Source organism: Eucyclogobius newberryi, unplaced genomic scaffold, assembly GCF_026437365.1.
Source record: "Eucyclogobius newberryi isolate DKJ021-1_F unplaced genomic scaffold, fEucNew1.0.hap1 SCAF_1, whole genome shotgun sequence".
In the NCBI taxonomy this organism is placed as follows: domain Eukaryota; kingdom Metazoa; phylum Chordata; class Actinopteri; order Gobiiformes; family Gobiidae; genus Eucyclogobius; species Eucyclogobius newberryi.
In genome coordinates, this window is record NW_027315723.1 from 14876507 (window position 1) to 14902948 (window position 26442).

A 26442-nucleotide genomic window follows, 5' to 3' on the forward strand; every position below is an offset into this window, starting at 1 on the left:
TAATTTACAAATATTAAGAGACCTAAAGTATATTCTAAACTGTGGGACACTATTATAGTAACGTTAAAAGTGGTCCTTTTTTAACATCCAAAGCATTTCCCGCAGTGTTTTTATTCTCCAATTTGCAGAATTTCTCACAAGTCTGCTTTTGCGTTGTCTTGTCTACATAATTTGCTATTTAAACCAAAAAAACACAGATTGTTTCTATTTCTATGACCACATCACCAGCCAATGGAATGGATGGAATAAAATCCAGGAGGCTTGGACCACTTGGGAAAATCTTGATCGTTCCAGGGTGAGAGAGAAAAGGAGCTGCAGCACCATGGAAACAGAGGGACAGCTCTTATCAGAAAACAGCACCGTCTAGTGGCGATAATGGGAGCTTGCATGTTCCATCAATACAGACATAAAAAGGCAGTTTGGGTTTTTGGACAACCTCAAATAAGACAAGTTGGGCAATGTGGTGGTGGTACAGACATGGAAATGTAGGCATAAAGATAAAGACTGCTATAAAACTATAGCCAACAATTATATTCAGATTCAGACAACTTTATTGATCCCACTAGAGGCAGTTTGAGCTGAAAAAAGCAAAAACAAACGTTCAATACATAGTGGAGCTTAACAACGATGAGCTCTGGGGTCAATGAATAGCACCCACTAAAAACACATACATCTTTATTTGAATTACATTTAAAGTTAAATCTTTGCAGTATAGAAGGAAGCCAAGTCTCTCGGCTGCACTCCTTATTTTCAAACAGGGGAACCATTAAATAAGGTAAAAACAAAACACAGTTTTGGAATCATAGTGACAAAATCACATAAATCATAAGACAAGATTGTTATGAGGAATACTGATGTTTTATTTAATGGAATTCTCACTATTTCATACCATTCATGTTGCAGACATCATTAAATAAGTGGGCAGAGGGACAGGGGCCTAAATGCCTGTAGTCGTTGTTGTTGTTGTGTTACTTTTAATGGTGTTGGCAACCAATTTAAAAGGTGCATTTACTGCACCTACTGTAATTGTACGTCTTCAAAGTATCTGTTTCATGCTATACTGTAAAGAAAATAAGAAAAAGCAAATAAGAAAAACTATGTCTTCTGTTCAGAAGCAACATGAAGAGAACACATACTTTGTCCAGTTGTGGCCCAAAATATGGCTGGTTTTAATTATGACCTCACAGCCCAAGCTTGTATATACAGTATATTGTGATCTATATATGTGTAATCTCATGAAAGTGCTGTATAAATCCAATGCATTGTTATTTGTATTATTATATAGACAAGTTGCCTGGGATCCAGACAGATTATCCCTAAATTATAGGCCTACAGAAGCTATTGGAGATGTATTCTTGGCTGGCCCGGATAGGCCAGAATGGGTGAAGACATTTTGGTGGAGTGGTGAAGTTGGTAAGGCTATATTTTTATTCCGTATGAGTATTATCAACAGCAGAAGAATTTTAAAAATATAACACTTTTAAATTTTAATTAGTTAGACTAGCGTGTATTATTTTTTTTTTTACAAGTTTGGTACTTCAAATCGCACACATTGGAACGGAACACCCTAAAAACCCGTTAATGAACCATTTCAGTGATGGAGAGGAGACGGGCAAAAACTGACGTAAGGCGATGAGGTTTGGATACTCTGCGCATGCGCGAAGGGGGACACAGACTGGACGCAACCGTTAGAAAACCCGATTAGGAAACTGCGCTTAAATCATCCCCCTGCAAAGACGCCATTTCGGCTCAAACCCCCGTTCAAACCAACGGCGTGAGGGCTGTTACTCAGGGCCCCATGCTGGCGCTCAGTTTCCCGGAGCACTGAGGGAGGAGCCGTGGGTTTCTGGAAGTCGGGGGAAGAGCCAGTCAAAGCCAGCCAGCCCAGCACAGCAGCATCTATCTATCTTAACCGAGGCGCTGGAGCTAAAGAAACCCGATATTAGTGTGTGAAAAAAGGGCCGAGGAGACGGAGAGAGGAGCGGGCGCCGACATGATGCGGCTTCGTCTGGTCTCGGGAAGCTAAAGCACTGCCGAAACGTGGTGACATTTCGCTCGGATTCTTTAGCGTTATCGTCTGGAGAGCAATTTTCATAAACACCTGGTTATTGCATCGACTACGGCTAGCGCTTTACCCAACCCGAGCTAGCCATTTGCAATAGAGCATCTTGGATATCTTGGATGCTGCTGGCTGCTGCTGCTTGCTCCTGCTACCTCTGCTGCAGGATGCAACGCAAAACCGAGCTCTAGGTTTGCCAAAAACAGCAGACAGCATGCAATGAAAGGTGTTTTATGTAATCTGTCGAGGAAAATATCCACGCCCTGGGGTCTGGATGGTGTAAATCTAGCTCGGAGGCCAGCCGTAGGAGCGCTGGAGAAGGGAAGGTGGGGCGGCTGACAGCTAACGTGGCTAACAGGCTAACTATATTGGATGTGCATTGCTTTTCCTCTATTTTCTAAGCACTGACAACAACAAGACTCTCCGATTACAACGAGTCTGCAAGATTAACATTAAGATAAGTTACAGGTATTTCTGCATAAACGCGATCACCAAGGAGATTACAATTTTGCTTCAATAAGAAAATCCACTAATTTTTTTTTCTTCTTTTTTTTTTATTTTTTAAGGGGATTTCTGCAGCAAAGGAGGGCTTCATTTTTCACCTGTGGACTTCACCATGGCAGACGACGACGTGCTCTTTGAGGATGTCTACGAGCTATGCGAGGTCATCGGGAAGTAAGTATTCAGTAAACGTGCGTCCATTTATCTGGTGTTGAATCCAGGGTTAAAAAACAAAAAGGGGGAGATAATTTGACTGGATTTAACTGAAAATGCCACTGCCATATAATCTAGTTTTACGGAAAAATCAGGGCTGCACAAACTTTTCAGGCCTGGACCCCCAAAATAACCATGCAATGACAGAGGACCCCCACTGCAAAATTAAATTGACTGCTGTAATGATTTCAATTTGCAAAACATTTAACAGGTTTAATTGTATTTACTTTAGCTGTTTATTGTATGGTCATAATTTTATGTTTGCCATCAATTGCCATCAGAGTTCTTGCAATTGTTTTTTATTTTTTTCAAATAAGGGAAAAAATTGAAATAAGCAAAACTTGGTAATGGTAGTGATCTTGCATCTTAAATTTGGATCTAAGGGTGAGATGAGGTCACTTGGATTTGTTCCATCTTGTACACATGTTCTCAACTGCAAACATGGAAAGGTGTAAGATCTCCTATCAATTAATGACTGAATTAAATGTATAAATCAAACTGTATATAACTTGTATATAAGTTCACAGTGCCAATTTTAAACCCGACATGGCGCATTAACATTTGAGAGAACTGAAATCTGAACTGCTAAACTAATCCAAGAATTCCATGTATTTCCAAACATTTTTGTAGAGTCTAAACTACAGAGTTAAAGCTTTTTCACAGAACAAAACCACTTGGAAACACAGATTTAGTTCTCAAAGAGGACATTACATCACCTAAATAATTCTAGGCTTTGTTATTTACTAATTGTGACCATTGTAACACAAATGCACATATCTAGCATCCAGGGACATTCCTACTTTTGATAAATGGCATATGCTGTGGTTGAGTGAGTTACAGATTTAGAATGGAAGAAATAAACCACAAATGGGAATAGTTTTGCTTTTTTGAGGTGCTATGAAAGTGGTTGAAGTTAAATAAGTTAAGTCATTTTTCTTGCTTGGGGAATTGTTAAGGATAAGATTTCCTTGGTAAATATAATGATTTCCTTGGCCTTGTCCTTCAGTGTCTCAGGTTAAATCGGTCAGGAACAGTGGACCAGATCTCAGCTAGTATCCCGGTCAGGACCAAGCTGGAGAATTAGACTACTAATACTATAACTCCTAAATGGTGGATTTTAGTTGCCAGTTTGAGTGATGGATGTGTTCTGTTTCCAAACTTGGGGCTGTTTTTGTTCTTTCGTGTCATCGCCGGAAGAAAAGAATGAGAAATTAGTTTCAGGATCGCTTTGACATTGTGTATTATTGATAGTGTAATAGAGTGAGTGAGATTGTTGGATAGCTATGAATAAAATGGGGCTTTTGTTTCAATTTGGATCAAAGATCAGAGTATAATTAGAACTTGTGGACATTTTGTCATGTATTGGGGCTGAACAAATTTGAAACATTATTTAATCGCATTCTTTTTTGGACTGGTCCAAGAGCATTAACATTTTAGAGAAGATTGAAATCTAAACTGCTAAACTAATCCAAGAATCCCATGTATTTCAGAATTGGAGTTCTAAACTGCAGCTTTTACTCAGAATAAGACACAATATTTTGTTGTTTGCGGAGGAAATTATATCCTAAATCTTATATCCTAAACCTAAATTATTACACTGTGTCTTGGTAGTTGCGAGCACAACCATTCAAGTAGTGATTTTATAGAGCCGATATGACCAGTACCAGTCAAGTGAAGGTGAATGAACTTTATAAACACAGAGGAGCACTTCTGGATTACCACAGGATGATCTCACAATTTTCAAGGCGGTATGTCTTTGACATGGAATCCACCTCATAACACGGTTGAAATTATCTGAAAAATGTTGTAGAAAAAGGATATTTTGTGCCTTTTATTCCCATGTCCAGACTGTAGCTGACCAAACATCGCACTTAATTAGCTGCATCCCTTTGCACAGTCATGTATCATTAAACATGGAAAATATAGCAAAATAATATATGTAAATATGTCACTAACTGATGTAAAGCACATTTTTAGATAATGTTTATAAATATAGACATCACATTGTTTTAATCAGAAAATCAGTTGGGAATGTTTGATGTGAACAAAAATTATTTTGACACAATTGTGAAATGTTATTGTTAATGCTTATGCAAATCTTATAGCTGTCCACAGTCATTTTTTGTAGTGTAATTTTTCTGGGGGAGGTCTGCCATTTTTATTTGTTGAGTAATTTTACTGGGACTATATCATTTTTATTTATATTTTGACACGCGCATACCTAGTTAATAGTACTTTTCAGTACAGATACGTTTTTTGCCTAATAACGTGTGAGCTTGTGGTCTTGTAAGGGCAGTTTGGGTCAGAGTTTTGGTTAGATAATACAGATACTTCATAGTTTTGAGAGCTTTTTATCAGCTCCACGCCACACACCGCTTTTAGTCGACTAATTGATGCAAAAGGCATCTTAAGTCAACCAATAGTTTTGTCAACTACAGCGTTACTACAGGATTGTTCCAGAAAAGTTTTAGGAATTGCCCTTAAAATGTCACTTTTGGAGCCAAACTGCTGTAGAGGACTGTGGTAGTGTCCTGGGAGTGATGCAGGAGGAAGATCATTTTACCTTTGTCTCATTGAGAGTTTGAGACACTGGATCAATCGTGCTGTTGTGAATGAACTCTAGGCCCTCGAGCTAATGACAGGTCCTCACTACATCAAAGAGGAGAGCTTTCTTCTATGTGGTTGTTATGATCGCGTGTTGTGCACATAACTTTGTCTAACTGCTTTTACCAATTTAGTTTTAAGCAAGAATGATTTAAAACGATACAATGGCCAACTTTTTTATGTCCTGTAACATTCTGATAATTTTAATAATCACATAACCAATAATAAAAATGTTTTTATGTGTTTACATGCACCACAGAAAACATGCGTCTTTGAATTAGTTGTTTTTAGATACTACTTACTACTATTCGCATCAGATGGAACTGATAATTGCAGACAGACATTGGAATAATGATCTGATCTGAACACATTTACAAGGAAAGGAGATTTTTTGTAATAGTTCCAAAATAGGGATGTAACGATGCATTGCAATTATTAAATGTCTCGATACTATACATGTATCTCAATCCGTCTTGATGAAAAATAGACAGATACGTGCTGAAAAACAACATTAAATCGGCAACTGATCAGGTCCCGCTGGCCCGCTGAGCGTGCCTTGTATATGCACAGCATCTCCGCGCCGCATTTCCGCACTAATGTCACGTGGACAAATGCAAGCATCAAATGATTATCGCCTCTCAAACATGCTGGTGTGCACGACACGCAATGGCTTTGACAAGGCGGAGAGTGAGAAACTCTTCTCTGCACATAAAACTTCCTCCCCTGTGTTTGTAAGAGGAGAACAGAGCACTGAGCGAGAGGAGGAGACCCAAGACGGCACACACGGGCACACACGGGCACACACGCCTATGATGCAGCCTAAATGTAACTCAAATAGAGCGAGCCTATATTAAGTCCTCTAAAAACAAATGCCATGAAATAAATTAAGCTACATTTGTGTAATTCACTCATTATTTACAATATCAATAATTAAAAGTTTAAATTAATATTTTGCAGCCATTTTGTCACCAAAGTGGGAATATTTATGTTATTTTAAGAATTGTGTGGGAATTGTAAGAGCCGTGATGAATTGAATTGTAGGTCCTGAATTGTGAATGGTGAGATTCCTGAATTGTTACACCCCTATTCCAAAATATGCAAGTGATTTGTGTCGCATTTAAATGTGTTCATAATATTTCCTGGCGTATTCCACTATTCGGCATAAAATGAGTGTATTCCACAGACACAAGCAGATGACACCACTGCCAGGCCATGTTCCATATTGTATTGACATCCACAATGAACCCTCTTCCTTTGTCTCCTCTTTTGTCTTGTCAGCAGCCCAGTTTACAGCAGTATCCTCTTTATGAACGCTTAATTAATCGTAGGCCTAATTTGGCTCATCTTTTTCTCCAGGTTTGAGTAAACATGAAGTAAAATAGGAAAAATCTGTTTTATAATTTTGAAATGATCATAGTAGCAGGATGGGACTGCAATGATTAATTGACTTATCGTCTATAGTTGACAAAAACAATAAAACATGTATTTTGATTATCTGGCTGCAGACATTGAAAACGGCAAATCCTTTTGAATAACAAAGTCAGTGGTGTTCATAAATCAAAATGTCAAAGAATTGGTAAACAATGTTTGATTTTCATGAATAACACTAGATGCAATCGATCTAGAATCTTTTATTTGGTTGATGTACTTAAGTCTTGATATACAAAAGAATCGAAAGAATAATCACTGACTATTGTTGATTACTAAAATGATTGTTAGTTGCGGCCCTACAGCATGACAATGTAACCTAATCCTACACATTTCAATAACAAAAAATGTGATCTGCGCTTCAAAAATTGCCCGAGTTGTTTTTCCTTCTGGCATATTTATAATGGGAAATGGAGCGTAGGCGGGTAGTTGGCACAATTCCACTGAACAGAAATGCCTTTGGGCAAGACACCAATCCTTCTGGGATCAATTAAACCTCACATTATTGAACCTGTCACAGCCCATATGTTCATAATGAGATCGCCAATAACATAGAACTCACAAAATAGGCCTGTTCGTTATGGGTTGGACCTGAAATTAAAAGGTGTAGATTCTATTGGAAGTCTGTTAGACCTGGTGTAGTTTGGGTCTGCAATGGTCAGAACGTGTTGAACAAATCTGGAACTAAACCCACGACTTGACCGGGATTAGAAGAGGACTAAAACTGTGGCTAGAAAACTATTATACTAAATCTACTTTGAGACTAAAGCAGGACCAAACCAGAGTGTGAACATACCCTTAGTCCGGGTTTAGTTCTAGTTTATTATTGGTTTCTACCTAGTTTCAACAGGGTTTAGTCCTGGTTTAGTGTAGCTCTAGTGGGGTGCAGTGTAGTTCTAGTGGGGTGCAGTGTAGCTCTAGTGGGGTGCAGTGTAGCTCTAGTGGGTGCAGTGTAGTTCTAGTGGGGTGCAGTGTAGCTCTAGTGGGTGCAGTGTAGTTCTAGTGGGGTGCAGTGTAGTTCTAGTGGGGTGCAGTGTAGCTCTAGTGGGGTGCAGTGTAGCTCTAGTGGGGTGCAGTGTAGCTCTAGTGGGGTGCAGTGTAGCTCTAGTGGGTGCAGTGTAGCTCTAGTGGGTGCAGTGTAGCTCTAGTGGGTGCAGTGTAGCTCTAGTGGGATGGGGTGCTGTGTAGCTCTAGTGGGATGGGGTGCTGTGTAGCTCTAGTGGGATGGGGTGCTGTGTAGCTCTAGTGGGATGGGGTGCTGTGTCGCTCTAGTGGGATGGGGTGCTGTGTCGCTCTAGTGGGATGGGGTGCTGTGTAGCTCTAGTGGGATGGGGTGCTGTGTAGCTCTAGTGGGGTGCTGTGTAGCTCTAGTGGGGTGCTGTGTAGCTCTAGTGGGGTGCTGTGTAGCTCTAGTGGGGTGCTGTGTAGCTCTAGTGGGTGCAGTGTAGCTCTAGTGGGTGCAGTGTAGCTCTAGTGGGATGGGGTGCTGTGTAGCTCTAGTGGGATGGGGTGCTGTGTAGCTCTAGTGGGATGGGGTGCTGTGTAGCTCTAGTGGGATGGGGTGCTGTGTAGCTCTAGTGGGATGGGGTGCTGTGTAGCTCTAGTGGGATGGGGTGCTGTGTCGCTCTAGTGGGATGGGGTGCTGTGTCGCTCTAGTGGGATGGGGTGCTGTGTCGCTCTAGTGGGATGGGGTGCTGTGTCGCTCTAGTGGGGTGCTGTGTAGCTCTAGTGGGGTGCTGTGTAGCTCTAGTGGGGTGCTGTGTAGCTCTAGTGGGGTGGGGTGGGGTGCTGTGTAGCTCTAGTGGGGTGCTGTGTAGCTCTAGTGGGGTGCTGTGTAGCTCTAGCTCTAGTGGGGTGCTGTGTAGCTCTAGCTCTAGTGGGGTGCTGAGTAGCTCTAGCTCTAGTGGGGTGCTGTGTAGCTCTAGCGCTAGGAGGGTGCTGTGTAGCTCTAGCTCTAGTGGGGTGCTGTGTAGCTCTAGCTCTAGTGGGGTGCTGTGTAGCTCTAGCTCTAGTGGGGTGCTGTGTAGCTCTAGTGGGGTGGGGTGCTGTGTAGCTCTAGCTCTAGTGGGGTGCTGTGTAGCTCTAGTGGGGTGCAGTGGTCAGTACAGACTTGCTTTAGACCCAAGACCAAAGTACTGAAATTAATTTTGTTTAGCCTCATTCCTATGTACTTATTTAGACGCTTGCAGTCTCACCTCAACACAAATGAACAAAATGATTCTTTGTTTCCTGTGATGATGCCACCTACTCAGACCATTTGTGTTTTGAGCTGATCTTTTTCAACAAAACAAGTGTATTTTTTTCTGTTTGATGTAGCAAAAACGATCCTGGAACGTGGATTCCTGGGGCAGTCTCCGCTCCAAATTTCAGCTCGATGCTAATTCACTGCTAATATTCAAAGAGCAGTTTTGTCTCATTAGCATAAACGAGGATTAATGTGGGACAAGCTCGCAGACAGTTTGTTTTGACGAAGAAATTCTGACTTTAGAGGGTTGTAACAGAACAATAAATATGTACATTTTAAATGGTTTAGGTTAAAAGACTGGAGAAATTGAGGTTATTGGGGCTGGATGGAAAAGCATTTTGTTTTTGATTCCTTGTTTTGAAATGGTAAGTTTGATTAATTATATGTAAAACGGTCTGTTTAATTTCAAAGAATCAATTTTTAAAAAATCAACAATAGACTAGGTGACATTGTGCATTATTTTATTGGCCTTTGATCATGTTCTTGAGTACCTTTTTTACTTTGGCATCTCATGTTCTACAACTTATGTATGCATTGAAAACATATTTTATTTTATCTGTGAGGCGTTCCCTCATCTTGATTTGTGTTAGCACTCCAAACTGGCAGCAGTGGGAATTACCATCAGGGAACAAAAGCTAGCTTCCCCTGACATGCTAATGTAGGTGCAGAGTTGTATTGAGCGTGATTTGATGGCGATGATTTATGGACTTAAACGGCATAAGAGACCTACGGATTTCTACCATTGTCACAAATCTAGGCAATTTGAAACTGTATATTTTTTGTGAGGGTCCGAGCCAAAGAAACTCGTACTCATTACCGAAACAATCATAGATTAAACAAAATACAACTCCAGGTATGTTTTATAAGGACCTCTTCACTAGGTCTAAACCAGGGGACAAAACGAGGATTAAACTAAACATTTTGTTTTGTTAAAGGATTTTTTGCCCTGCATGCTTTATATGATGAGACAGTGCAGAGAGAAATTGGGGTGACAGAGGGAAGGACAATCAGCAAATTGTAGGAACTGAGACTGGCACAGTCGGGAATATGTGCTGCTGCATAAACTGCTCCATAACCAGGCGGAACACAAACTAGTTCTGATTCGATCATGCTTGTTAAAGTGATTATGATTTCAGCCTGTTAACTGCCATCACTCGTCTATTAGCTTCATGCTGCTAATAGCTGTGCTGTTAGCTTTGTCTGCTCTTCTCCCCCTACTATAGCCTGCAGGGGACAGACACACTCTTAATCCATGTGTTGTTCGGCAGTAGATGGAAGATGCACATTTCAGTTATAAAGAATGAATACTAAATGCAAAACTGTTTATTTAAAAAAAAAAAAAAAAAAAGGTATAATATGGTATCTAAGGTTTTGATAATGATATCAGGACACTCTAGAACACCACACAGAGCAACAGTCAAATGGTAAATTCAAGCAAGATGAATTACACTATTTTAACTATCACTAACTCCCACAATCTAGACTGGCTCACTGCAGTGTTCTCTGGAGAGATGGTTTCTGCTCAACACAGCGGTTGTGCTTTTTGCTATAGACAGCAGTTATTGTTAGTGAGAAATAGTTGGAGAAATGGAGACTCAAAGCAAAGTGCAGTCATTTCAAATGTAATATCTTTGTTTAATGTTTTTTAGTCCACAGTTCAGTCCTGTTAAATCCATGTTCAGGCACAAACAAGTGCCAGATTCTATGACTAAAACCAGTTGTAAATAAACCTAAAATACCTCCCTCTGATCTGAATCCTTGCTACGTAACCCAATCCAAGCCAATCATTCATCAGTGCCAGTGCAGCTTTCAGTAGCCAACCAAAGGTAGAGAAGCTATAATTGTATGTAAGAGTATTGTTACTTCAGAAATAAAGTTACTCAAGTGAAAATATAAAGTAGTGGTGCAAGTAGTTTCACAAATAAGAGGACTGGGGACATTGGACACTTAACATTTGATATTCATTGATTGAAAACATCGGGTCTGAAAACAATTTTAGGAAAACATTTCTCAAATGTGTAAATGTAACTGAACGCTACTCTTGGGCTTAAAGTTTTCTGTTGCTGTGACAGATTTCTGTCAATTGGAGAAATTGGAGAAATTTTTTTGTCAATCCATAATCTGTTGTTTGATCAACTCCAATCTCGCAAAAACAGTCTATCCTTCGCGGCAGCATTCTGTTTTCAATCACTGAAATAATTTAGTCTATGAAACATAGTCAAATGAATGTCTTTGCTGTAACCCAATTACCCACCTCTGAGTACATATACATACTACAGAACAATATACGGGGAAGATACTTGTAACCCAGTTTGTGTTACTATTGTTGTTCCTTTTTAAACCAGTAAACGCACATTTCCATTTCCCCTTTAAGAGCCTGTAGGCTGATTAATGTAGGATCTTTTGAAATGGCAGTTGAAACGTTTGATTCACTGGGAGCGCTGGAGCTGAAATGTCATGACAAATTGGCACTTAGAGTTCTGAGGCTCCAAATCTATAGCAGTGCGGGGGCGTTTGGTGAAAGCCCACTTGGAACAGCTGCAGGGATGTCGGAAAGAAGTGCATCCACAAGTCCGACATATCTGCTTCTGTGATGGAACTGTGAAAATATGGGAATCACAGAGGGGACAAAAAGATTTCTGTATGAGATGGAGATCAGGCGCGGTGTTGTCAATTGGCCACAGAAAGGCAAGGGTTGAGTACATTATAAACTCCTAAAAACTCAACTCCTAATTCATTGTCATTCATTGAAGTCAACTTCCTAGTTCATTGTCTAGTTATGGGTTCCCTCTGAAAATGGGCAGAAATAACCCTTAACCTTTGAGAGTTGCGTCCTCAGGTCAACACGAAGGTGTGAGGAGCAGTGAAGACAAGGAGCTATCGCTGCTTTTTGGTGGATCAGCTGTGCAGTAAAAACTACAACACCCAAAAAACGGACTACAAAAAGCACTTGGAACTTGGAATTGCCTACTTAACTTTCTTTTACAAATGTCAGATCTTATTTCTAATGTGAATCACAGCTGTTCTGTTGAGTTCATGAGGTTGGGTGTTGGATTCCAGTGTTGTTTTTCCTTCACTTTCGCGCCTGTTTTTGTTTATTCAGATGTGGGAGGCAAATGGTTAGCACTTTTAGCGGTTTTAGCACACAGGCGACGTGGACGTGACCAGGGAAAGTCGGCATTCTACGGCTTACTGTTGTGAAAGTCCCCAAAAATTCACCAATGTTTGTGTACCGTACTATTACTGTGAAAGAAAACTTGTAATGGTCCGATCCAATGTTTTTTTCAGCCAATATTATATCCGATACATGCTGTCTGGTGTGGCCGAGGACCGTTTGTTGCTTACATTTGCATGTAACATTTGCATGGATATTTAGGTAATATTTGGCGTTATTATTATTATCATTATTATTATTATTATATTTTCTTTTTTTAAGAAAAGCCTGCAACTTGGCTTGAGGCATCGCCTGCTTGTCTCCATGGAGAGAAGTTTAATGCCCTACTGTGGAACATTCCATTCTATATTATGATTATACTGAAGGTTTCTGCCATTTGTAGTAGTCAGTAGTCTGTCCTTCGTTGCATTGTTCTCATTCTTCCCCAAATAATCCCTTTAAGAGTACATTCATGCTGTCAGTCTGTGTTTAGGCTTTTGCAGCTCAAGTGAACTCTATAATTTAACCTGCTACAGTTCAGTTCACTGTAAAAAATCCAGGTTTAGTCATAATTTTCTACTGGTTAAGTCTCATATTTTAGTGATGTTGTAGTCCCGGTTTAGTCTTGGTTTCAGTTACAGTTCAATCTGCTTTTTAGTCCTTGTTTCAGTCCCTGGTTTTGACCTTGTTTTAGGTCCGGGTTCATTGTTCAGTCCTATATTTCCCTGGTCTAGTGTTGGTCCAGTCACAGTCCAGTCCCTGCTTTGGTTACTGTTTTAGTCCCTGGTTTAATCCTGATTCTGTCCTTGTCTAGTCCTATTTGGTCCCTGGTCTTGATGTAGTCTGTTGTAGTTTTGTGTCTGGTTCAATCCCAGCTCTTTCCTTGGTTCAGTCCCTGGTTCAGTCCCTGGTTCAGTCCCTGGTTCAGTCCCTGGTTCAGTCCCTGGATCAGTCCCTGGATCAGTCCCTGGATCAGTCCCTGGATCAGTCCCTGGATCAGTCCCTGGATCAGTCTCTGGTTCAGTCCCTGGTTCAGTCTCTGGATCAGTCCCTGGATCAGTCTCTGGTTCAGTCCCTGGATGTCTCCAGTTCTGTTTGTCAAGTATTGGTTTTCATATTGATTCTAGTTTTTATTACTTACTCCTCATTGATCCAAAGCCCCTGCTATGAAACACCTGTCACATGATTACCGTGAACTGAGAGTACAACCCCCCAGTATTAGGTGTTTTTTCCCCTCACATTTTTATAGTAGAGCTTTAAGTCATAAGGCGCTGGTACAGCTGGCAGCCCGGTGTAAACGCTCTCTTCTTTCTCACACTTATTGTGCTTTATCTCCTATATTTTGTAAATATAATTAGTATATTTTTTCTATTTTACTGTGCGATAGGGACACGTGCTGGAATAGTTTTTTAATTCAACTGTTTTTGACTTTTTTCGGCTGGATTTGAGCGTTTTTCGTTGCGTTCGTTGTGTTGTTGTGACGTGAGCTAGCTCCGAGCGAGCCCACCAGCCCCCCCCCGCGCCCTCCGGCCGCGCTAAAGTACGGCGTGTCGTCGGTACACGTTTATATGAAAGAGGAACTTCACGAACGATCGGGACACGCACTGGAATTGCTTTAAATTAACTTGTTTTGACTTTATTCGGCTGGATTGAGTGTTTTCGTCGTGTCGTTGCGATGTGTCTTGGCTCTGAGTCCCCCGGCTCCGGCCCCGCCCCCCGCCCGGCGCCGTACCGCGTTTACACAAAGGAGGAACTCATGAAACTGCGGAGAACAGTCGTCTTACCCGGAGATCGTCACGTTATCCCGGCAGACGTAAACTCCGAGAGAAGAGAGGGACAAACAGGAAGTCGGTTCCCGCCGTAGTCATGGGTAACGTGAGGTCCCTTCAAAATAAAATGACGGAAATAGCGAGCCTCATGCGGTCCCAGAGGATTTATAGGGACAGCAGCGTCTTGATTTTCACAGAGACCTGGTTAACAGCAGAAATGCCAGACTCTATTGTAGGTTTGGACAATTTTCATCTGCTGCGGGCGGAGAGAACGAGAGAAAGCGGGAAGAAAGGAGGTGGAGGTCTGGCGGTGTATGTGAACACGAGCTGGTCCAAACCCGAACACTGCACAGTGAGGGAGCAGCTATGTAACAAGGATATTGAACTATTGGCTATTGGCATGAGGCCATATTATCTGCCCCGGGAGTTCTCACATGTGATTTTGATCGCAGTCTATGTGGCCCCGTCTGCCAATGCTGAAAATGCTTGTGAAGCACTGCTCTCCTGCACTTGTAGGCTGCAAACACAGCATCCACAGGCTCTCTTCCTCATCTCTGGTGACTTTAACCACGCTTCTCCCTCTTCTGTTCTACCAACATACACCCAGTATGTTACCTGCCCCACCAGGAACAATAGAACATTGGACTTGTTTTTTGCCAACACCAAGGAGGCTTATTCTTCTTCCCCCCTCCCTCCCCTGGGCAGCTCGGACCACAACCTTGTACATCTGAGGCCTGTGTATGAACCCATCGTGCGCAGGCAGCCTGTGGTGTCCCGTGAGGTGAGGATGTGGTCTGCTGAGAGCGAGGAGGCTCTGAGGGACTGCTTTAGCACCACTGTCTGGACTGAGCTTTATGACCCACATGGGGAGGACATCAACACCATCACGGAGTGCATCACGGACTACATCAACTTCTGTTTTGAGAACATTGTTCCCTCCCGGACTGTGCAGTGTTTTCCAAACAACAAGCCATGGATTAACCGTGAACTGAAGGCTCTGCTGAAGGAGAAGAGAGCCTTCAGGTCAGGGAACAAGGAGGAGCTGAGGACTGTGCAGAAGGAGCTGAGGAGGAAGATCAGGCAGGCTGAGGCCGGCTACAAGAGGAGGATGGAGGAGCAGCTGCAGCAAAAGAACATTCAGGGAGTGTGAAGGAGCCTGAAGACCATCTCGGGCTTCAAAATCCCCCCTGCCCAGACAGAGGGGGATCTACAGTGGGTGAATGATTTAAATGCTCACTTCTTGAGGTTTGATCGGTCACCCGCCCCTCCCCCTGCACAGCTGCATGCTCCCTCTTCCACAGCTGGACAATGCCCTGCATCTGTTCCTCTTCGCTTATCTGCCCCGGACCATCAGCTCCCCACTTCGCCTGGACTCACCCATCCCCCCAGCACACGGTCCCCCTGCCAACCACTGACTGTCACAGCAGCACAGGTGAGGAGTGAGCTGAAGAGGATTAAAGTGAGGAAGGCAGAGGGACCTGATGGCATCAGCCCCAGGCTCCTTAAGTCCTGCGCAGATGAACTGTGTGGAGTTATGGAGCATGTCTTCAACATGAGCCTAAAGCTGAGGGTGGTACCACAGGTCTGGAAGACCTCCTGTCTGGTACCTGTGCCTAAGACACCGCGCCCCAAAGACCTCAACAGCTTCAGGCCAGTGGCTCTCACGTCCCACCTGATGAAGACACTGGAGCGGCTAGTCCTGGACCACCTCCGCTCCACCGTGAGCTCAGCCATGGACCTGCTGCAGTTTGCATATCGGCCTGGCATCGGAGTGGAGGACGCCGTCATCTCCCTGCTGCACCGCTCTCTCTCTCACCTGGAAAAGCCTGGCAGCTCTGTGAGGATTCTGTTCTTCGATCTTTCCAGCGCCTTCAACACCATCCAGCCGCTGCTCCTGAGGGACAAGCTGGAGACGGCTGGTGTGGAGTATGACCTGGCAGAGTGGATCCTGGACTACCTCACAGACCGACCCCAGTTTGTGAGAGCCCGGAACTGTGTGTCTGACACTCGGACCTGCAGTGTGGGGGCGCCCCAAGGCACTGTCCTCGCGCCCTTTCTCTTCACCCTTTACACTGCAGACTTCAGACATGACACGGACAGCTGTGTCCTGCAGAAGTTCTCTGACGACTCTGCCATCATTGGACTGGCGCAGGACTTTGTGGACTGGTGTCAGCGGAACCACCTCCTCATCAACGCGGGGAAGACCAAGGAGATGGTGGTGGATTTCCGCAGACGCCACCCCACTGCCCCCTCGCCAGTGAACATCCAGGGACGGGACATTGAGAGAGTGGACTCATACAAGTACCTGGGTGTTCATCTGAACCACAAACTGGACTGGACTCATAACACAGACGCACTGTACAGGAAGAGCCAGAGTCGGCTCTACCTCCTGAGGAGACTCAGGTCTTTTGGAGTGACAGGGCCACTCCTGAAGACCTTCTACGACTCTGTGGTGGCATCAGCCCTCCTGTATGGTGTGACCTGCTGGAGCAGCAGCATCACAGAGAGGGAGAGGAGGAAGCTGGACAGAGTCATCAAGAAGTCCAGCTCCGTCCTGGGCTGTGCTCTGGACTCGGTGCAGGAGGTGGGGGACAGGAGGGTCCTGGCTAGATTCACATCTATGCTGGACCATGAGTGTAACCCCCTGCAGGACACTCTCTCCGCTCTGGAGAGCAGCTTCAGTGAGAGACTGATCCACCCTCGATGTGTGAAGGAAAGGTTCCGTAGGTCTTTCCTTCCTGCTGCTGTCAGACTTTATAACAAAAACTGTTAGTACTGAACACTCGCAATACTGACCTAACCTAATACTGATGTGCAATTCTGTCATATGTGCAATTGCTGTTGGAATTCATGTGCAATTCATGTGCAATTACTGTGAAATTCATGTGCAATCTATGTGCTGTCGTGACACATATTCATGTGCAATTGCTGTCGTGATCACATGCAATGGTATTTATGTATTTATTTATTTATTTGTCTATGGGAGTTTTTATTTATTTATAGGAGATCTTCTACTGAAAGTGTTTTTCAGACTTCCTATGGGTGATCTGTTCTTCTGTATCTACCTCTCTATCTACCTGCGTTGCACCAATGAAATTTCCCCATGTGGGACAATAAAGGAATATCTTATCTTATCTTATCTTATCTTAAAAAAACAAAACAAAGGGAAAATGTGTTATTTTCAGCAAAATAATTGGTTGTATTTAGGAGTGGGCGATATTTAAACATTATAATATTCAGAAAAAATTGCTTAGACAATGTGCTAAAATGTGACTAAATGTTTGTTGTGGCTCAAGCATTGCACAATAAATTTGTATTGTTTTTTTTTTTAGCAGTTTTAATAATATACACTCCAATACACTCCATTCTATTTTTGCATATTGTCAAACGGTTGCAATTACGGCTATAGCCATTGATTATTTTAGTAATCAAGTAGTCTATTGAGTATCTATGTTTTATTTTACAATCCGTAAAAATATTTTTAAAGCACATTAAATCTCCTTTTTTCAATAAAAAATATAGTTCATAGTTATAATCAAGGACTTTCATTGTTTCATCATCGCTGTCCTCCATGCTCACACAACAAAACCCTGCTCCATACTGTACACTCGTGCTTTGATTTACTGGAGGCGCCAAAGATTTAATCAAATACATAAATTAACCAAATCATTGAGACGACAAAATAATAAAAGATTTTTTGTAATCAAATTACTTGAAATTATTTGATTAATTGTTTGGGCCCTAATTTTATTGTTATCCATTTTCAATATATACCCTATCTTCCACCACTATTGGCCTTATTCTGCCCCACCCACTTTTCCCTCTTTCCCCTCGTGATCAGCACTTCCAGTCCAGCGGAAATTCTGTTGGTTTAAATGGAGAACGAGAGAAACGTCTTGTCAATGAATATGCTATAAAGTAGATTGATTTGAGTGAAATAGCCAATGTTCATATGACCAACAAGTCAACGATGCACTGATTCCCTGGGCGGCCCAAAAACAGCTTTTAGTCTGTGTAGAACTTATTTTCTCTGGAGGTCGGCAGCCCTATGTGAACTAATACAACTGGAAGAAGGATTACGTCGTATTGCTGCGCCCAGAAGGGCTTCCGGAATAAGGTGAATAGTAAAAGTCCATATTGTAACCTAACTCTGTGTGTCCTCAGGGGCCCGTTCAGCGTGGTGCGGCGCTGCATCAACAGAGACACTGGGCAGCAGTTTGCAGTGAAGATCGTGGATGTGGCCAGCTTTACCTCCAGCCCTGGACTCAGCACAGAAGGTACTCAGAAATGTACTTGACATAAGCACCATGAGTACTCCATGAATATACAAACGTCAAGTAATCTATCAAAAGATTGTCAAAATACTGGGACTGTAGTTGTTCAGTGGATAATCAGTCGATGGAGTCTTGTTCGACTGAGCAGAAAGAAAACCTGGAGTGAGTTACCTGTGGGATTTAAGGGTGACTGGTCAGTTTAATCTGCCTTTCCACTTAGAGATGTTTAGTACTTACTTTCATAGTTTTTTTCATTGCCACATCCCCTTTTAGTCAATTAATTGAAGCACAAGGCATGATTTCAGTCAACTACAGACCTACAAATTACTTGATTGTAAAAAAAAAAAAAATCTCTAAAATAATTAGGTGAGTAACAATAAAAGAAAAAGGTAGACTAAGACACCATTGACTGACTGATGACTAGGACTACAGACCTAGTGCACAGTAAGTATTTCAACATTGTGCTGTCAGAAAGCTCAATTTTAAAATAATATGAAAAACATGCACAAATATTGACTAATTAGGGCGGCATACATTTATTTTGAGCATTATTATTTGATCAAAGTGGCCTGTGTGTTTTGGCGGATTAGCTTTTATGTTAATCCTGTTGTAGCACCATGGCCTGGTTTGAACTGCGGTTAATCTGAGCATTTGTTTTGGTCACACTTGGCACCACAGATGGGCGGGGTTACCAGAATCAGGACATGATAGGATCGGGTCAGTGACACAGAGTAATCGGGTTTATTTACACTCAATGTATCATTGGGTATGATCGATTCTAAAATGACATCAGATTCCTTCAATTAAATCCATATTTAAAATATGCAACAAATACATTCAGAATGTGCAATAATAAAAAAAAAAAGTGGGCCCACTTTTTTTTTTTGATTTACATGTTTCTTGTTGTGAGAGGCATGAACACCAAGTTGTGTGGCCTGTTTTTACCACAATCTGGATAAGAAAGCAGTGTAGTCACGTTTTTGTGCAGTGTACTCCTCGAACTCGCAGTTGTTAAAATAAAGCTTTATGTTTATGCTTTAGGCAGCAAGTCGACCAAAACTAAATATCGAAGATTTAAGCCAGAAAGCTGATATGGGGAAATATGGGACAACTGATATATCGACGTTAAAAGTCTCGGTGGATGTTCAAGTATTGCACAAAAAGTGAATGGGACAGTGGGGCCAGGTATCGCCAAGTACTTCATGATACAATACGCATCCCACCACATGGTCCACGATGCGATATGTATCCTGATACTCTGAGCTTGATACGATCAATGTCCTGATACTTGACATCATAATTGATAAGATAAGATATTCCTTTATTGCTTAAAAAATAATTACAATTATGTTTTGGTTATGTAGGATAACAAAGTGCATTTAAATTTTCTTTTAAGCTGCCTTGGTTCAAATGGTTTTCATGTATGCACTATTATTGTACAATTTATATTATTGTAAAATGTTTCTTGTGCAATAGTTTGTGTGTCTGAGACGGTGTAGTGCACCTGAATGCAGCTCCAGATGCTCCTGTTTGCACCAGTGCGCTCTAACTGAGGCAGCGCTGGATTTAAATACTCTGAACTCAAATGTTGGGATCTGAGTTCCCCCGTGTGAGCGGTAAATTTTGTAAATGTCTGTTTTGACGCTTCGTTCTTTCTTTTACTGGACCGACATTAAATAAAATAACATTGTATTTGTAGAGCACAATTCTTGCAAAAATACAATTCAAAGTGCTCTACAACAATAAAAACACATTGCAATATACGAAACAATATGGATCAATAAAAGCATAAAAACACATTAAAATGCATTAAAATAGTAAAACATTTCCTATAGATTTCCAAATACTCCAAATACACTTTAAACAAAACAGTCTTGAGCTTAGATTCAAACACTGCCCGGGTGGGTGCCTGTTTTAAGGCTCATTTATGCTCTACATTCCAGATGCATACGCACTGTCTGCTCCCTGTTTTGTCTGTCATTTGGTCCGTATACGAATTGTTTGCTCACGGCTTATGGATGCGTAACAGAGCTGTACATGTGCTGACCACTGGGGACAGTAGTGAACACAGCAGCAGTGGAAGTGACTAGAACAAGCTGTCAAACAAGCAAACGCTTCTCTCGCAACTCTTTGACTCTGAGAGCCCACTGGTAGCAAATTACCAGAACACAGACCTGACGCTTGAAACAGTCGGAAGTATAAATAAAGATATGGTGACCACGCTTGGAACTCACAGAGCTGTTAACGTACAAAAATGGAGCATAAATGAGCCTTTACAACCTCTGAAAGACTATTCCAGTCCTTCCCCCCATAAAACTGAAATGCAGATGTTTAGTCCTGACTCTAGGCACCAGCAGGAGGCCGGTCCCTGAGGTCCTCAGAGTCCGAGATGGTTGATATGGTCAACATGTCTGAGATGTACATTGGTGCTAGGCCTTGGAGAGACTTGTGGACAGGACTAATGTCAGAATCAGAATCAGAAAAGGTTATTGCCATTGTCAATGAACAGAATTCACAAACATAGGAACTTGTCTTGATGATTCGGTGCAACATAAAACGATGAACAATGATAAAACGACATATATGAAGTAAAAAAGAAAAACAATTAAAATCTGCTATAAGGTAAAAGTAAAAATAGGCTTACTATGTACACAAAATTTGCAGTTAAATTTACAGTTTTAGTGCAGAAAGTGAACAGTACAGTGGATGATTAAATTATGGTTAAAGTGACAGTGTTTAAGAAGTCTTCATCATTAGTCCAACGGCAGAGGGAAAGAAACTGTTCTTGTGGCGGGAGGTTCTGGTCCGGATGGACTGTAAGGGGGAGTGGCTCAAATCATCATCATCATCATCTCAAGTCATGTGGTGATGATTATTTGGAATTAACATGTACATTAATGAGTCATGAAATTGGTCTGCATTTATTATTATTACTGTGGCTCGTACGCATATTACTGTGGCTAACAGCATCTTTAGGCTCGTGAATTCACTCCAATATCAAAAATGATGTTATGCAAACATGATTTCAACCTTTTAAAATTCACTGCTAAAAGGCAGAATAATGGTAACGTCAGCGTAAAAAACACTATTTAAAACTAAAAGAGCCTGTCACACTTTTTATAATCAGCTGCCTATAAGCATGGGTCATACTAAATATATCAGTACTTCCAACCTCCTAGTATATCTGTATTGTATTTCCGTCATTTTCCCTGGTCATTGTTCGAGGTAAAATGCTTGTCTTTGAGCTAGAGTTGGCTGGTTGTGTTTGTCTCTGCGGATCTACAGATGGTCCAGAGACGCTGGAGCCAAGAGCAGCAGGACATGGAAACTCCCCACAGGAGAGAGAAGGGGATCAGTTTTACAGACCGACAAATGGCATTAACAAGACTGAAAGATTGTACCAGGACTGAGATATTAATCAAATTTAAAGGACACACACTATGCGTTATTTGTTATTGACCTGTTGTTGACGACAACATTTACATCTTAAAATGCTGTATCTGCTAAAAGAACACACTACTTTATCTGTTAGGTGATTGTTTATCAGCCAGTGGCATAGTGGATAGGGACGTTGCACATGTGTTGTTGCTGCTGTAACCACAACGATGTGGGTTTGAGTCCAGCCCTCAACTATCTATACTCGCTCTCTCCCTTTCACAGTACAACTGTTCAGTCAAATGAAGCCTTTGGGCCGGAAACGATGTAAAAAAGAAGACGAGCTCATAAACAGAATTAATGAAACGAGTAAGAATGAAACTAAATACAACTTCAAGTATGTTTTTGATGAGGGAACAATAGTATAACATAAGTAAATTTTACATGGCATGTATCCTTTAATTAAAACTGTTGTGTTGTCTAATCTACAGTGGCTTTAAAACGTAAATCACAAACGAGCGTAGTGCCATGCAATGGAACATTTTAGGCAAAGCTAGACTCACCCCCCACTAGAAAAGTAATACAATCCAATTGTATACTACCAATGCAATGTATCTTGTCAGAGTAACCACTCTGCCACTGTAAAGTCTTCATGAGCCATCTCATTTGGTATCTTCAAATCTCAATGTCCTCTTTGTGAAGTGAGTCTTGAGTTCAACTTTGACCTTTTGAGGCTGTGGTCTGACATCACCAGTCGCAGGGTAAATACAAAGAGAGCTTTATCAGATTTGGGAAACGATGCTGAATGTTTTAGGTTGAAAATTTGAACATTAAAAATGCATGTAGTTTAGTTTATTCACAATATAGCATTTTAGTGTCTCCATTTTAAGAAGCATCACAATTCAGTCAGATGTCAGTATTAGTGCCAAAAAATGGCAAAATTATATATTTTTTCCTTTAAATTATTACGAATAATAATAGGTGAATAATACAACTGTACCCAATTTTAGTTTATGGCTTTTGTTTTTAGTTACATTTAGCCTGTGTTTATCATATTCCACATGTGAGCTTGTGTTTCTGTGTCTTTTCTAACCTGGCTCACTCCAGATTGATTCGTCTCACTCTGAATTGAGTTCTTCACAGAATCGATCTGGGAAGGCTCTCACTGAAAGCTGTCGGGCGTTAAAAAAATAGGTCACGCTGATTGGTCGAAGCATCACTACAGCGGAAGAAGCAGAAAAAGCTAAATTGTGTTAAATCTAGCGTTCAGAAAAGCACTCCTCATTCTCATACACAAATGTACAAAGCACTATTCTTTGCACGTTTTTGAAAAACAAAATGGTCTGTATTTTTTCTAAAATAGGCCGAAGTATGTTTGTTTTGGTTCGGGTTGTTTTGACATCCGCCCAAACCACAATGCTGCTCTGTGATTGGTTCCAGTCCCACCTGCATAATGCCATGTGATTTTACCACTGGTGCGGGCGGACTGCAAACAAATCAGTGGTAGCCTAACAAGATAGATTTTCATGAGTTTGTGAACTCACAAAAATTTTGAGAATTCATCTTGCTGGCAAGATTATGTCTTGAAATTATTGCCAAATTTACTTGTTGACCACCCTCTGATTTGTCAGTGCACGCGCTCTGTCCCGGTGCAGTTCTCTGTCCCTCTGTCCAGGTGTTCATGCCTCTCACGCACAGAGCCGGAACAGTTTCCACGTCTCGAGCATGTTGGGTGGACATGAGCATGTTTGAGAGGAGTAATTTGATGCTTGCATTTGTCCATGTGACATAAGTGCGGATATGCAGTGCAGAGATGCACTGTATTCTATGATACATAGAATGCACTCTCAGCGGGCTCTCAGGACGGTGCCATTTTAATGTCGTTTTTCAGCACGCATCTGTCCTTTTCACATCAAGCCGGATGGAGACACGTGTACGATGCATATCATAACATTTAAGAATTGCGATGTATTGTGGCATGATCGTTATACCCCGTCAGGGTCGTCTAACACAAAATAACATGCATTTCTTCCTCCAAACCACATACTTTAACTGGCAGAAGATTGGGCTGTGGAGCTCTCCTTTTGAAAGACCCAAGCTGATCAATGACTATTAGAAAATATTGAATCTTGATCTAGATTAAAATTTGATTAAATATGCCCAGCATTATTTTGTAGTACTGTTATGTAATTTGTATATTCGGTGCGTGCTCAGTAGGCTCTTGGATGCTCCTCTGTTGGACACTGGCAGCCATTGTTACGTTCAAGAACCTCTTTGGATCAAACGGGGCAGAATACTGGCTCTCTGTGACAAAAGAGAAAGAGAGAGAGAGAGAGGGAGAGAGGAGCAGCGGCGTTTTTTTGTGTTGCATAATAATAATAAGCCAGTCACGATTTGGTGGCAAAATGTGAAGAATATTAACAAATCGAGCATTATGTTCAAACCAACTATTGGATGATTGTTTTTCAACAATTAGTCATTTTAGTAAAGTATTGGTTACTTCAAGTAGTAGCTTAGGTATTGATAGCTGTAACATTAGGTAGTCGTAGAAGTTGTAGATGAAGTCTACTTTGAAGTACTTTTCTGGATTATTGCAGGCAAAACACAATTTAAATGACAAAGAGAACCATTGCATATGCAATAGAGCTGCATCAAATCAAAATATTATCTTTTTTTTAATAGAAAAATCTAAACCTTGTAGTGTATCAGTCTCAAATGTTAGTGCTCCTGGAGTTGTTTACAATGTGCACACTGAACCAAATTTTACTTGAAAAAAATGTATTGCAAATCTAAATCCAATTGCATTACCTGTCATTTGTATTTCAGTATTATATGAAAATGAAATAAACACACTTCTTTTAGGTTATCTTTGATAGTATGGGAATACAATCTGTGCTGTTAGCTCCCTCTGCTGGTTAAAATATTATGCACGACAGCTTGACTTGAGCATGTTTTGAAAAGTACTTCTAGATATAAAAGGTGCACTATCTAACTTTTCTGATGGAAGAGCCATCACCTTGTCTCCATGGAGATGTTATTTGCTTTCCTAAAATGTTCTTCAATATGACAATAAGCCTCTCTATGGAGTCAAGCATCAGGCCAAGATACATGTGAGATCTTTGGAGAGGAGAGTCTGCTCACTCTTAGAATTTTGTTTTCATTGTATATTTGAGCAATAACCTGTCATTAAGTTTAATACTGTACTGTGGAATATTTCTGGCAAAGCAATAACAACTTTATGAGACAAGCAAGTGGCATACCCTCTCAGAGTACCCTCTCAGAAAAGTGACATAGTAATGTACCTTTTAAATAAAGTTATTTGTTATACTAGGTAGAAAGTGACTGTTGGATTGATACTGACTCGGGTATGGAAAAGTATAAAAGCTCATGTAAATCAATATCAATAATTCAAATTTCTCCCAAAATCCTTACATTTTTCACATGCATTTTTCACATTGTGTTATTTTTGTTTTAGATCTTTAGACACACACATTTTTTAAATCAGTTGTCAAGCTGGGATGGAGTGAAAATATTATATGCCAAGGTAAAATGTAGAGTAGAGGAGTTTCAATGCATCTTAATACAAAACTGCACTACTAGTATTGCATGGTATCAATGGAAACAAAAATCACTGATTTGTGACAAATGTCTGAAACTCTTTTTATATAAAGGCCCTTTCATTAACTGTTTTAGTAAATATAAATCTAAGCCTCCATTCTGTGTTTTGCGTTGTCAGATCTGAAGAGAGAAGCGAGTATCTGTCACATGCTGAAGCACCCGCACATCGTGGAGTTGTTGGAGACTTACAGCTCAGACGGGATGCTCTACATGGTCTTTGAATTGTAAGTATTTATTATATCACTGCATGTATTTACTGAAGGATCCGTAGCTCCCCAATTTGAGAACTGAATTTGCATGAATAATTAAATCTGTACATGTTGGTCACTTGCTATGGCAAGAGTTACAAAGACAACCTACATCTACTATGCTATTCATTTCATTCCCTCTTTAAACATGTATATATTACACTAAATATGTGCCCAACTTTCATGAAAACACAACATTTATTTGCTCATAAGGACTCTTACGGACTCTTCTGTTAGAGCTAACAACAAGACGCATGACAATCACAATACCAATAATATCACATATGGCTATACTACGAATAATCAATACATTTGACCATATAGAACTATACATACATCTCTGTAGCCATACGTGCATAATTTGTCACAATATCAATATTGTGCAGCCCTACTACTTGTACACACTACATGTATGGTTTATGAAATACTTGTATTTTAATGAAAACACTGAATCAGCTGTTTGACATTAACCCTGTATGCAAATAATCCTGTGACATCAGTACTACGGAATGTCCCCACAATAAATCTGTGTTTCAATATATAGTCACACCCCTATATCTGGTGGTTTTAAAACTAGACAATGCGAGCTTTCGTTGTATTATGTGTTTAAACCTGTTGATTCAATGAGCAGTCTGACATTTCCCTCCTCTCGCCTCAGTATGGATGGAGCAGACTTGTGTTTTGAAATTGTGAAGAGGGCAGACGCTGGGTTTGTGTACAGTGAAGCAGTGGCCAGGTAAGATATGTTCTTTGTAATATATACAACAACAAAATAATATTGATCGTCATGTAATCATCATATTTGTATTTGAATATGTTCGCAGTCATTATATGAGACAGATCCTGGAGGCTCTTCGGTACTGCCACGACAACAATGTGATTCATCGAGACGTTAAGGTGAGGACCAGGGACCACTTAAATTTAAATTACAAAACCAGTCAATTTCTAGAATAG

General features: G+C 41.0%; 1 protein-coding gene across 1 annotated transcript; it reads left to right on the forward strand.

The window, feature by feature from the left end:
* The first annotated feature begins 1719 nt into the window (after positions 1–1719).
* On the forward strand, positions 1720–26442 carry LOC140362918 (peripheral plasma membrane protein CASK-like). The gene is made up of 6 exons (XM_072449215.1): positions 1720–2250; positions 2626–2734; positions 18138–18250; positions 25359–25464; positions 26147–26224; positions 26313–26442. The coding sequence occupies exons 2-6, from the start codon at positions 2676–2678 to the stop codon at positions 26440–26442; spliced, it is 486 nt and encodes a 161-aa protein (XP_072305316.1). The 5' UTR covers positions 1720–2250; positions 2626–2675.

Coding starts and splice junctions, on each gene's coding strand:
- LOC140362918 (XM_072449215.1), top strand. CDS start 2,676: ATGGCAGACGACGACGTGCTCTTTGAGGATGTCTACGAGCTATGCGAG. Junction 2,735..18,137: donor CTATGCGAGGTCATCGGGAA/GTAAGTATTCAG, acceptor GTGTGTCCTCAG/GGGCCCGTTCAGCGTGGTGC. Junction 25,465..26,146: donor CTCTACATGGTCTTTGAATT/GTAAGTATTTAT, acceptor CTCTCGCCTCAG/TATGGATGGAGCAGACTTGT.